The sequence below is a fragment of the Populus alba genome, chromosome 12, assembly GCF_005239225.2.
Source record: "Populus alba chromosome 12, ASM523922v2, whole genome shotgun sequence".
Lineage (NCBI taxonomy): Eukaryota > Viridiplantae > Streptophyta > Magnoliopsida > Malpighiales > Salicaceae > Populus > Populus alba.
In genome coordinates, this window is record NC_133295.1 from 8,954,594 (window position 1) to 8,968,949 (window position 14,356).

The 14,356-nt window shown below is 30.5% G+C and overlaps 1 protein-coding gene across 1 annotated transcript; it reads left to right on the forward strand.

Annotated features, from left to right (window-relative positions):
• Positions 1-6,151: 6,151 nt before the first annotated feature.
• Positions 6,152-8,642, forward strand: LOC118029001 (geranylgeranyl diphosphate reductase, chloroplastic). The gene is made up of 2 exons (XM_035032759.2): positions 6,152-6,935; positions 7,664-8,642. Exons 1-2 carry the CDS (start codon positions 6,225-6,227, stop codon positions 8,363-8,365), a joined length of 1,413 nt encoding a protein of 470 aa, XP_034888650.1. The 5' UTR covers positions 6,152-6,224; the 3' UTR covers positions 8,366-8,642.
• Positions 8,643-14,356: the final 5,714 nt, after the last annotated feature.

A 14,356-nucleotide genomic window follows, 5' to 3' on the forward strand; every position in this document is an offset into this window, starting at 1 on the left:
TTAAAAAATAAAAAAAAATTATTTTAATATATTTTATAATAAAAAACACTTTAAAAAACAACTATTATTATATTTTAAGCACCTTTGATCCTTTCCAAAAACATCATTAAATGAAAAATCTTCATCAAGGTAAATTTTTATTTTTCCTTTTACGAAGCTTGCTTCATCAAAGTAAATTCATAGATATATAAATTCAACATTTTTTTATCGAAACTAGAAAACGTGTGTATTTGAAGTTTTAGTTGCAGAAGAAAGGAATTAAAATTATTTATCGAATATATAGTTGTTGAGAATTTATTTTTAGGTTTAAAAAACACACCACACCTACACCGACACCTACACCTACACGCCTTGGTGAGCGTGTAGGTGTGTTTTTGGAGAAAAATAAACCAAAGTAAAAGGTCTTCGAAATTCAACAACACCGCTAGATTATGGACGATGATTTTTATCGTTCGAGAGCTTCTTTTTTTTTTTTTATTAAATTTTCTTCAAGGTCGGGCCTGATGTACTGTAGCCCATGCACACCTTCTACCAAGCCTAACGTGTTTACGCTGGTTTTTTTTTTTTTTTTTAATAAATACCTTTTTTCCAATATATTTTATTTTTTTTATAAAGGAAGATTACTAAAACAAATTATAAATTTCTCTAAATTTTGTTTCCTCTATCTTCATACCTTTTCTTTCCACTTGTTTCTTCGTGGAAACAGAATTAAATGAAAAGTTTATAAACACAATGACTAGGACAACTAAATATAATAAATAAAAACAACAGCAACAATAATAAATTATTATTTATCATTTATTTGAATAAAAAGTGATATTAATAATTATATATCTTTTAATAATACAATATGGATGTATTTATACCCAATAAATGAAAAACAATTAATGTAAATATACAATAAAGACTGTTTAATAAGTAATTGTTTATTGAAAGGGGAAAATAGGAAAACATACTGGAAAAAATACAAAAGAAAGCAACATTTTTTAATTAGAGGGTATATTATAAGAAAATATTCTTCTAGTTCTTTTGTTTTATTTCTTTTTTATATATGTTCTTTTGATTTTTTTAATGTTAAAAGAACACATAAAGATAGGGAAATACATCTTCTCATATGAAATTTCAATTATTTTTTTAATTTATGTTCGAAATTATACAAGGTACATTGTTATTTATTTAATTAAAGATATACTAAGTTAGAAATGATGATATGGTGAGCAATCTAGAATATTTGTGTAATATAAGATCGATGTAAGAAAATAAGGTGAGAGAAAAAAGGTAAAACATAATATATAAAATAATATACTATCCATTCTATATTTTTTTGGTGTATTTTTTAGTTTTTTTTTGTTTTATGTTAATCGATACTTTTCCAATACATAGAGCAATTTGTCTTAGTGTCAAATCATGCCAAAAAAAAAAGCATATATTTTGCATATTTATAGGAAGAGAGTCTTTGTGATTTCTAAAATATATTTATAATCAAATCATATTTATTAATTATTTTATTTTAATTTTTAATTAATAGTTCTTATATATGTAGCTTATTAGATTCTCTAATAATTTAGTTCAAATATAAATCACAACCCAAAATAAAATAGAGTTAAATAAATTAATTTAGTATTAATTAAAAAATTAATTTATTTATATTTAAAGATCAAGTATAATATAAAGCAGCCTATCATGATCCCTTAATGATTAAAAAAGTCATAAGTGGTTTGACTTAAGTCTTTTAGTAACCAGTTTCTCACTATAATTATTATTTTTTATCAACGATGTTTTGATTTAGATATTATAACATGAATTGTGTATACTATGTCTAATCATATTTGTTCTCTACACCATATTCATGAATTTTTTGAATAAGATTTAAACTCTTTTTTTTTTCAAATCTCATTTCACATATGCAAAAATTTACAATCAATATTAGTTTAAAACATATGGAATAATTTTTCTTAATTCATGTAAAGTGATGAATTCTCTATTGGTTACTCAAATACCTTCATATAGTTTTTATTATGTTCATTATCTGCTCATTTGTTTCTCTTGATTAGAACGTCATGTACTAGGATCGAAGCATAACATTCGCTATATAAGATAACTTAATGATTCTGTATCTAAGAATCATTTACAGAACCGTCACGTGAATCTTTTTCATAGACATCGGTGATATCTCTATATAGAATTATCATGCGGGTAAATTTAGTGTACATTTCATTTGACAAACACTTACATGTTAATTATATATATCCCTCACACCTTAATTTAAGAGTATAATTGCTTCTTTTCACGGTGAAAAGAACATAATATAAATCAGTCTTAACAACTCTAATTAATATTTAATCGTAATAGAGCATTGACCAAGAATATTTAGAAACAATGCTTAAATGCAATAGGATTATTATAATTATAACAAATTTATAATTTATTTTACAAAGCATTTTTGTCCAAGAACTTTATCTTTACTCTAGATTTCTTAATCAAATATTTGATAAATATCAAAGATAAATAAAGCATATATTAAAAATAAATATGTTTTCATAAACAAAATAAACACCACCGCGTGTAACGAAATGACCGAACATAAACACTAACATATATATAGGTATAATTTCTGGGCAATAATTTTCAAAAGTGTTGCTATAGCTATCACATGTGTGGCATGACCTAACCATACGCCTCACCCCCACATGTGACATGCCCAGGGACAAGAGAGGAGGTGGAAGCACCCAACTCATTCTTGTCCATAAGAGGGTCTGAGATACATTCCTCCATTTCCTTTTTCTTTAAATCGTAATGCTAATTATTATTTTTGCATCGTTTAGTTTTCTTAGAGAATCGGTTCCTGCTACTTCTTTTTTCATTGCTATTTCATTCCAATTCATTTACTTTTTATAAAGCTTTGGCATATTCTAGAAAAATTACAAGAAAACCGGATTATGAATTTGATTAATTTATCTGTAATTTGGCCTTTATAATTTATACAATTTTTTTGATCTATGACTTGATATGTTTATGTATTTTGATTTTTCTTTTTTCTTTTTTATAATTGATTGGATGGTTGTACTGTAGTTCTTGTAGCATGGGAAGCTAGAAAGCCACTAGTGATAGAGAAGTGGAGATGGCACCTCCTTAGGCTATATATGGAGGTTCGTTTGAAGATCCTCTTCACTTCTCTCTACCATATTGATGTACACTTCTAGGAAGGCAAGGTATGTGATTGCATTTTTAATTTTAAGAAATTGATTAATACTTAATCATGCATGTGATCATGGAAATGTCAATTTTGATGTAGCCAATCAATATCATTAACTATTATTAACTTGGAATAATTAACCAAATTCAATATCTCTTATATTTCGGGATGATCATGTCGAATGTTAGTAAATCCTACTTGTTGTAGAAATTTAGCTTGTGCTCCCTTGCTGTTATTGTGTAGCTCCTGTTATCCCTCCTATATTCATAGATATACCATGTTATTTCATATTCAAAATATATTTTTTTTAACAAAAATAAAATCAGAAAACATTGACTTCCCTTCAACAATTTCTTCCTTCACATTTGTGTTTTCCATTACATCTCTTAAGATCATTGTTTTTTTTTAAAAAAAAAATTAATCATAACTAACATTACAAATCTTGTTTTCTGAACATAGTTTATTTTCTTTGAACATTAAAACCCATAACTGTATATTTTTTTAAGGGAAAGAAGCCCAATTCTACCCCTAACGCATCTAAATAACTTGTTTTAGCAACTTGTCGAAATTGCTAATAGAGATGACACCTCAATCTCTCCTCAAAGTTTTATCTATATCTGGAGTTCTAGGACTCTAAATTAGGCAGGGTCAATCTTGTCGGAAAGCTAACATCTTGGCTATAACATCTATGAAATAACATTTTTTAAATTCTATTATTTTTAGGCTTGAATCCCCTATGAAAGTTAGGAAGATGAATCTGCCCAGTTTCGTCAATATTTTAAATGAACCCTCAAATATCCTCATTTTCCACTCCAAAACAAGCATTTTTTCACATTATAAGTAACACATGACAAGCAATTTAGAAAGAAGATCATAAATTCTTCTCTTCCAATTCACCCCCTAGCACCTTTGCTTCTTTAACCATTGAATTTTTTTCTTTGGTATCTTTATATAATTTAACATTCAAGACAATCTTCAATACTTTAATTAATTCAATTCCACATGATTCTATATTTTTTTCAAATTTCTACTCAAGAACCTTAACTCAAATTCAAGATTAATACACCAATTCCTAATTGAATTCAAATTGGCTTACATAATCAAGTTTAGGGCTCGTTACCTAATGATAAATTAGACTTCAATCTTTAACTAGTTGAAAAATTCCAACAACTCCCTTTTTGCAGAGTAGCTGGCCCTCACTCTCTCCCCATAATTTTCTTCACTTGTTTCTTGCCAATTTCCTTGCCTGTAATGATGCTTTCCTTACTAATTGATCCAAGCCTTGTGTAAACTTACCAAATTTTGGTGTTTTTCTCTTAATTTTTGGTGGAAAAATCAAATTTCTCTTCTCCCTTTTATTGTCTTAAGGATAAGAAAAATGGGTATTTATACTCTCATTTTTTTTTAATTTTACATTTGACCCCACTTACTTAAGTGTTTTATTTTTTACCCCTTTCTTTCTTTCTTTTATTATTACACCCCTTTTTATCTTTTATAATTTCATTCCTCAACATTTGAATTTATATATATATATATATATATATATATATATATATATAAAACTCAAGAAATTCATACCATAAAATTTTTCAATCCCCAATTTATTTAATTTGTACATTAATTATCTCATTTTCTTTCTTTCATCTATATTATTTTAAATTTATGTAAACGTTTATTCTCAGGGTTTACACTATTCATTACTCATTAGGCAAGACAACCATCCAAAAAACACCAACCAATCCGGGTGGGTCGGGGCGGCATCTATTGGGTTTAGATTAAATTACAATCCATAATGTTAAGGGATGAAATTGAAAACAAATTAGAATTAGAAAAATGCTAAAAATAAAATAAATAGCTACTAAAAAAATGAGGACTAAACTTGAAAATAAAATTGAATAAAATTAAATTGAAAAAAAAACCTATAGAAGATAAAAAAAAATAAAAAACAAAATAAATAAAAATAAAACGAATAAAGACAAAATTTGAAATGAAAACTAAATGAAATCAAATGATATGGATGAAATTGAAAGAAAAAAATTAACCTATAAAAGATTTTGAAAAAAAATATAGATGCAAATAAAAAAAATGGGGACCACATTATATAAACAAAACAAATGAAAGGGAACTTATGTAATTTGTCTAAAAGATGAGAGAGAAAAGGAAAAAAAGAAGAAAAAAATCTATCAAAGTCATCCATTATCATGTTCTCCACCATTAAAAAGCTCTTGATTTGCTGTTTTTAACAATTAACATCACTATTAAAGGTGATGTTTAATCGTGGAAGGAGTTACACACGCCATTCAAAAAACAAGAGATTTTCTCACTTATTAGTACTTGCAGTGCGCATGCCAACAATCTTTTCTTTTCAAATATATTTTATATATATTAAAAAATCCAACCATCTCTAACTCTAGCCAACAATTGCAAAAAAAAAAAAAAAAAAAAAAAGAAAGAAAGTGATGAAAGACCCTGACCCAAATAAAAGAAAAACAAAATTACAATAACAAAAAAGTTAAAAAACACAGGTTGTATTTTTTGTTTTTAAAAGATAAATTAATAATTTAATTATTCAATAAAAATATAAAAAAAATTAATTTACTCCAAATAAATTGATAATATCATTTTAACCCGTGAAAAGACTTTTTCTCTCTCTCTCAAAACTCAGCCTTTTTCATACAAATATGTTGGGCAAAGTTATTGGTGCATTGTAATAATCCACGTTGCACTCAGTCTTGTTTTACATTGAAAGGCTGATGGGTTTGTTATTTTTTTAATAATAATAAAATTAAATTATTAAGAACATCCCCCGAAATCCAAAAGCAATATCCATATCCAATCTATACCATTCACTTTGTTAATCCAACGGCCAGCGTCTCCTCATATCCAAAACCTTATCCACCAGAAATCTTGGTACTCCTGCAAGAATTACTAAGAAAATCCAAGTTCGTACCAATGCTGAAGTCATCAGAAAAGATGAACAATATATTTTAAAAGGCTCAAAGACACACTCAAACCCAACCGTAACAAAATGGCTTCTTCCATTGTCTTCAAATCCTTCACCGGACTCCGGCACTCCTCCCAGGAACATCCCAAAGTACTCCATTCCCACGCAAACCCCATATCCTCTTTCTCACACCGCCGCTTTCGAATCACAGCCAGCAAGTCTAGTCCGAAGCTCCAAAACCGCAACCTCCGAGTAGCCGTCATCGGCGGCGGTCCTGCCGGTGGTTCCGCTGCAGAGACATTAGCCAAAGGAGGCATTGAAACATACCTCATCGAACGAAAGCTGGACAACTGCAAGCCATGCGGTGGTGCCATCCCTTTGTGCATGGTGGGTGAGTTCGACCTCCCACTGGACATTATAGATCGGAGAGTGACCAAGATGAAGATGATCTCTCCTTCTAATGTGGCCGTTGATATTGGGCGAACTTTGAAGCCTCACGAGTACATTGGCATGGTGAGGCGTGAGGTGCTTGATGCTTACATGAGAGAAAGAGCATCAACGAATGGGGCTAAAGTGATAAATGGTTTGTTCTTGAAAATGGACATTCCTAAAAAAGGTAGTGAAAATATTAATTCACCCTATGTCTTGCATTATACTGAGTATGATGGGAAGAAAGGTGGAACTGGAGAGAGGAAAACTTTGGAGGTTGATGTGGTTATTGGAGCTGATGGGGCAAATTCGCGTGTCGCCAAGTCCATTGATGCTGGTGATTATGACTACGCTATTGCTTTTCAGGTATAGTTAATTGCTAATGTTAAATATTTCTCATTAATTGCTTTATATTTCTACTTTAAATTTATATGCTTTTGGTAACATCTTCCTTCACACACTGCTTTAATGAGATCATTTACGTTCTGTTCAGTTGTGAATTGCCTTGAAGGCGTTGCTTAAAACTTTTATCCAAATGTGGAAGATGTTGATTTCACATTCCTACAGTAAAAATTTATATAAATTATATATTGAAATTTCATTTAATAACTTCAATTATAACATTTTGGGTTAATTAATAGCATAAAGTAAATTGAGTTTATATAAATTACATGAGGTATCATCATTGTTCTTGTTGCTCTTGTTTTTGTCTGTTGATCAACTGCATTGGAGAGTCCTTCGATCTCACAATAATATGGTACAATATTGAATTTCATCAGTGGATTGACGAATATATATATAAAATCATAGCTGCAATGAATACCGTAGTCATGCAGCTGAAATTTTGGTGCTCGTTTGCCATCTAGCTAATCTTATTATTATTATTATTATTATAGCCCTGATACTATATTCTCTCAACTGTTTCTGTAAATAAACATTTTAGATAAAATGTTTACATAAGCTTCTGGCATACAGGGCATTTTTTATGCTTCCACAGTTGGATTTTGCTCAAACATTATTGTATTGAACTGATGAATCCTCCTCTGTTAATGCTCCTGAATTCTTCTTAATCTTTCCCCACCTCATATTTACAGGAGAGAATAAAAATCCCCAGTGATAAAATGGTGTACTATGAGAATTTAGCTGAGATGTATGTTGGTGATGATGTATCACCAGATTTCTACGGGTGGGTCTTCCCCAAATGTGACCATGTTGCTGTTGGAACTGGCACGGTGACACACAAAGGTGACATAAAAAAATTTCAACTAGCCACAAGAAACAGAGCCAGGGACAAGATCCTTGGTGGTAAGATTATACGAGTGGAAGCACACCCAATACCAGAACACCCCCGGCCTCGCAGATTATCAGGGAGGGTAGCGTTAGTGGGTGATGCAGCTGGGTATGTAACCAAATGCTCCGGTGAGGGTATCTATTTCGCAGCCAAAAGTGGTAGAATGTGCGCTGAGGCAATAGTTGAGGGTTCTGAAAATGGCAAGAGGATGGTGGATGAAAGTGACTTGAGGAAATATCTGGAGAAATGGGACAAGACATACTGGCCTACATACAAGGTGTTGGATGTGTTGCAGAAAGTTTTCTATAGATCAAACCCAGCAAGAGAAGCTTTTGTGGAGATGTGCGCAGATGAGTACGTGCAAAAGATGACATTTGATAGCTATTTGTACAAGAGGGTAGTGCCTGGGAACCCCTTGGAGGATTTGAAGTTAGCTGTGAATACCATTGGGAGCTTGGTGAGGGCCAACGCACTCAGGAGGGAGATGGACAAGCTTAGTGCATGAGAGATGATGAACCATGCCATTAAGACGCCTGGTTCTTCCCCCACATCGACTTCTATGAGAGAAAAGCTTGAATTAATGTGTCCCTCCTCGAACTTATGCAAGATGATATTTGTAATTGCGCACAAGTAATTTGCGATTTTTTGTTATCCTTCTAGACTGCACTAGTTTTGCGATGTCAGGAGGATTGATGTTTCGATCTTGGGAACGGCTCTCAACTTGAAAAAACATTGTTCATTTTGCATGCCTAAGTGCATATTAATATTTTAAATTATTTGGTGGTGTTTGTTTTCATAGAAATATTTTGAAGTTTATTGTCATCACTCTCATTTCATTTTTTTTATTGTTTCTAAATATTAATCTTGCAACATTTATTATAGAACACATAATAAGTGTTAATATTTAATCTGAGTTATTGGGTATGTATATTTAAATATTTCATTCCATTTATGATATTAACTTCTGTAATCTGTTAATTTTTTTTTATTTTTTTGTTATTGCAGCTTCATGTGTTATTGCAGTTGTGTTTTGCTTCTTTCTTACCAATTATCTTATGAAATAATTAATGAAGTAAAATAAATAAATAACATAATAAATCCCAGCTCTTTAGATCATTCCTTACAAAGCATATGTCAATTAAAAGAGACCTTTTATGTGTCATGATTATCTTTTTAGAGTCATTTCTTGGAGCACTATCTTCAAAATTACTATTCAAAGAAGACAATTAGCCTAGCTTGGCTTCAAAAAAAAAAAAAAAAAAAAAAAAATATATATATATATATTGAGTGAACATCATGTTTATGAATGTAACTCCTCCAAGGAAGCTCATTTCTACAACAAAAGATATTTCTAGCCCCACTTCCTTTAAAGCATTATATTCATTTAGATATTATAGTAGGACTAGGATTTCCTTTTGTTTTCATTCTTCATATTATATATTATCATTTGGAAGGTTTTCACATCTTTTTCCATCGTACCATCATCCAATAAGTCATCAACATTTACAATCACACATTTTCTTCCTTTAATTAGTCTTTTATATAAATAAAAACATATGTTAAAGCCTTCTTATACTTTATAAGCTTGTTTAAGATTTGAACATTTTTTTTATCCCTTAGTAACTATTATTATTTTCTTTTCTATAATAAGTAAATGTCCTCCTTTTATTGGGGCAATTTTTGTTTTGTATCATTCTCTTGTTGCTTTTGCTAGAGATGTAATGTCAACTTCTTTTCCTATAAAATAACAGACAGCAACTTTGGCCATTGTTATAGCAATTGTTTTTTTTATCTAGGCTTTTTAGGTGTTGGCCTACAACGTTAGATACCTTTATAATATTGTTGTGGTTATTGATTGATTTTATCCGGGATTCTAACATACACTAAATGTATGTCAGTAAAAATATGACGATTCCCTTACCTGAGATCTTAACATACACTAAATGCATGCTAGTCCACCCCGTATATCACATTTCTTATATTTCCTTTGACAACAATAATTCCATCACTTGGCAATTCACATAACATCCTTTCACCTTGAATACTATTCAAAATATCAACATCATTACGCAAAATTTTCTCATTTCCATAATATCCAACATTCGGTAATTCACATTTCACATCAATAACATATTAAATCATGAAATTTAACTAGAAAGTATAGGTGCGGATCACCTACCTGCAGTAGAAGTTCTACTCGTGCTCCCCTGCTAATGCTATTGCACCACATCGATGGTCCCTCTTGCAATCATAGGCTCATCTCATAAATTTTCCTCATTCAAGAATACATTTTATAATGATCATATCAACAACCAATATGTCTTTCTTTCAATCATTCCTTTCTTTATATTTGGACTATTATTGTTTAAATCTTGAACTATTATTGTTTTGAACTATTACTCTTTTAAACTATGAACCGTTACTCTCTTGAACCGTTACTTTTTTCAAGTGTTACTGTATGCAGAGGTTGCATTCCAACCTCTACTCCGATGTTTGACTATATCTAGAGTTCTAGGACTTCATTTCAAGCGAAGTTGGTCGCGTTGGAAAGCTAAGACATGGAGCTACAAGTCCTCTAAGAAAGGAGACCCTATTTTTGTCCCTAAAATAGTCAAAATTGCTCATCAACTAATCAGTCCTACTGCCCTACAAAGTCAGTCATGACCCAGTCTCGGTTAGTGACCCATAACTTGAGTTCTACAACTCCAAATTGAACAAGACCAATTTTCTTAGTTAGCCAACATCCAAAACTACAATTTCTATAAAGAAACATAATCTTAATTCTCTTACACTTCTACCTAAAATCTCACCAAAAGTTAAGAGACAAATTTTTCCAAATTCATCACCCCTTTCCATTCATATATAACATTCACAAACTATATTTTCTAGGTAAATTATCATGGTTTCACGCCACCAATCACATATCACACATAAATTAACTTAATTTTAATAACTAATACTTTTTTTCCAATTCAAATTTAAGAACCCTAATCTATAATTCAACATCAAGGCATTAATTCATAATCGAATTTCAAATGAATTATAAGATCATATTTAGAACATCTTACTCGGTAAAAATCAAGGTTTCGATCTTCAACTAGTCGAAGATTTTTTACTCCCTTTTTTTTTCTATGAATAGCCGGCACTCCCCTCCCTCTTTTAATCAAAATTTTCTTGTTAATTCCTTCCCCCCAAGTGTTTATTCTACCTATAAACCATTAATCGTGGATGGGTTCTTGAAATTTTGGTGTTTCTCTCTTGATTTACAAGAATGAAATACAAAAACTCACTCTTTTCTTTTCTTGTGGTTGGTCTAGATTTTTAGTGAGGAAATGAGTATTTATACTCTATAATTTCTATTATTTGCACTTAGACCCCATTTCCTTTAAGTGTATTATTTTTGTCCCCGCATCTTTTTTTAGATATAACTCCACCTCAGAACTTTTAGTTTAACTTTTTTTTTCTCAATTTAATCAAATCCTTAACATTCCCAGGTTAATTTATAATGTCTCGAAATATTTCGCCCGAAAATTTATATCCCAAAAATTCTGAATTCCCATTTTTTTTATTTAACTTATGCATGAATTTCTTCGCTTTATTTCCATTTAGTTAGTTTGCAATTTATGCAACCTTATTTTCTCAAGATTTACAGTGTCGACGAGGTTGTCGGACTCCTTAAAAGGAGTGCATTGTAATATCCTACATCGACGGGTAAGGATTTGATAGCTGATCTTATTAGTAGTGTTGGTTGTTGACTTGTTAAACGTGTTTTGGGGTCATGTGTGGTCACCAAAAATAAATCCGTGAGGACAGTAAGGCCCAAAGCGGACAATATTTGGTAGGTTGGGTTAAGCTATGACAAATTTCATGTCAAATTGAACAAAATTTCAGAATTATTTACATTAATTTGGTCAAATTGCCCATTCAAAAGGGAACATAATTTCTGTATAAATTTTTCTACAATTCATTCATTACCCATTCCTAATTCATGCCCAAAAACATGATTCTTAACAAGTATTACAAATTTAAACATTTCAATTCAACTTTCCATAACATGCATATTCTTTTTAAGCTTCAAAACATACCAAAGTAAAATCAATCACGGTGAAAGTGATCTTTACCTCTTAATCACAAGAAATCAAAATGAAATTGATGAGAAATCCAAGTTTTCTTCACTTCTCTTTTTAACTTCTAGCACCTTTATTTACAAGTTTATAACCCTTCCCAAAACTTGAAATCTTTTAATTTAATCTCTAAACACTTTAATCTTCATTTCTTAAGTGTTTTAATAAAGAAAAATAAAAAGAAATCATGAAGTTTTGCTTTTCTTTCTTCCCTCAATAGCTAGCTAATCTTGGCTTCCAAGGGAAGCCAAGAAAGTTATTTATCCAATTAATCATTATTTATCATATTGCTATTATGTTATAATTTAGGAAGTTTTTCGTTTACCCAAGTATCTTGTTTCAATGAAATATTCACAATTTATCTTACCTCAAAGTTTTAGTCCGTAAAACTTCATTTTAGGTAATTTAATACGTATATATTTATTTTATTCCATTATTATTGGGATAAATTTTCTAACATTATACTAACACAATAATACTTTTTACCGAGATTTTACAACTGATATGTTATAGTTAGTTGTGACCATTGTAAGATACCGTTAAATCCATATAAAAGATATACATATGGTTGTGTATAAGGCGTAAATATACTCATATATCCATCTATAATTGGTGGTGGTGATGTCATTACAATCGATAAAAATATAAAGGATAGTATATGCATACTAGAGGTGTGTCTAAACACATTTCTATGTTGTAAGGGTGTATTAGAATAAAAAGATCTATATATAAGAATGTTTAATATTGTTTAATGTACTAAAACTTAAGGAGATGATAAATTTTTAGACTCTTATGACTAAAAAGCTGACATCTATTCATTGCTTGTACTAATTATTTGTCTAATACAAATATGATGAGTTTACCTATGTTTTTCTTTAAAGGCATAATTATTGGCACTTTGGTGTTTGTTAGCATGAATAATGTTAAATTTGATCCCCTTTAGCATGCTAATCTTTTTATTTTTTAGATAATATTTTAAGTACTTATACTATTAGTTAATCATTTCTACATTCCAATAAGAAGAAATTATTTTTTTGTATCTAACTTCGTAGTGGCCTTTAAAAATTAGATTTTCAAGAGAAAAGAATAAATTTCTAGCATCTTGTTCTTAGAGGAAATGTTTTGTTTAAAGAGTCATCACCTAATATTATGATTACTAGAAACCATAACTGGTCAATATATATTATATGGTACAAGACAAGTTACGTAAAAAGAAATATATTATTACCCCTAAAGCGTTTTATTTGAGGTAGGCTGCATTGCTGATTTTGTCTTAAATTTCCAAGGATTTGTTGAATTATGCTCTCAATAGTCTGCTTATAATATTCTTGACCTTGACAATAATGAATATTTAACTATGGATATTTTCAACTCTAGCGTTGGTAAATATTACGTAGCAAAAAAAAGCATGGTATTCTTGACTCTAACATCAATGACTAAATTAGCAAAATGAATTAAAATCAATGAATACATATATTTTTTTATTATTTTTTAAAAGAAAAAAATGTATCTTAAATTGGATTTGCATTTCACGGTAAAAATTCACAGATTAATTATATAGTGAAATACCTAAGAAAAACATTAGGGGCTTACAAATAAATTTAAAAAGATCCATATTTTTTTTAAAAAAAATTCTGATAGATTTAGCTAGATATCAAAATAAAAAAAAGATGGAATAAAAAGAATAAGGCATAAGAGTGTGGTCCAAGCCCAGCTCGACATCAACTTTATTTTTTGTTTTTGTTTTGGCTAGATTTAGCTCAGTCTGGTAAGTAGCCCAAACTAATGACCTGGTTGGCCAAAACAACAGCACGCATGACACGTGCGTTACAGTAAAGGGTTAATTATAAATTTATAATTCAAAGCTACAATGTCCAATGAATTAAATTGCAGAATGGGAAAAGATGTACTTACCTGGTTTGGTGTGCTTGACGACGAAGACGAAGCTGCGGGTGATTAGTGCACTGGTTAGGCAACGTTCTTTCCTTCTGTTCTCCTTTGCTTTCTCTCCTGGTCTTGGTTTATTTTCTCTCTGGGTTCTCTCTCTCTAAAATTCTGTATTTGTCTTCTCTTTTGTTAGTCTCTGTTTGTATCTCTCCTGTGTTCTCTGCCTTTGTGTGGTTCTTAGTTTCGTAGCCTTTCTTTCTGTCTTCTGTCCCTCACTGGTTTTTTACGTTTTCTTATGACTTTTCTCAGCTTCCAAGCCCTCCCGTTTGTGTCTGTGTTTTGTTCCTCTGTGTTCGTTCTAGTCTTTCTCTGGTCTTCATCCCGGTTTCTGCTTTTTCTCCTATATTATCTGCCCCCCCACCCCCTTCCATCTGGCCTTTCTCTGGATTTTATAAAGCCAGAGAAAGCCTTCTGTTCGTGTTGAA

Excerpts from the sequence above, each read along its gene's own strand:
- LOC118029001 (XM_035032759.2), top strand. The coding sequence starts at position 6,225 with ATGGCTTCTTCCATTGTCTTCAAATCCTTCACCGGACTCCGGCACTCC. Across the intron at positions 6,936-7,663 it reads ACTACGCTATTGCTTTTCAG|GAGAGAATAAAAATCCCCAG; the intron begins GTATAGTTAATT and ends TCATATTTACAG.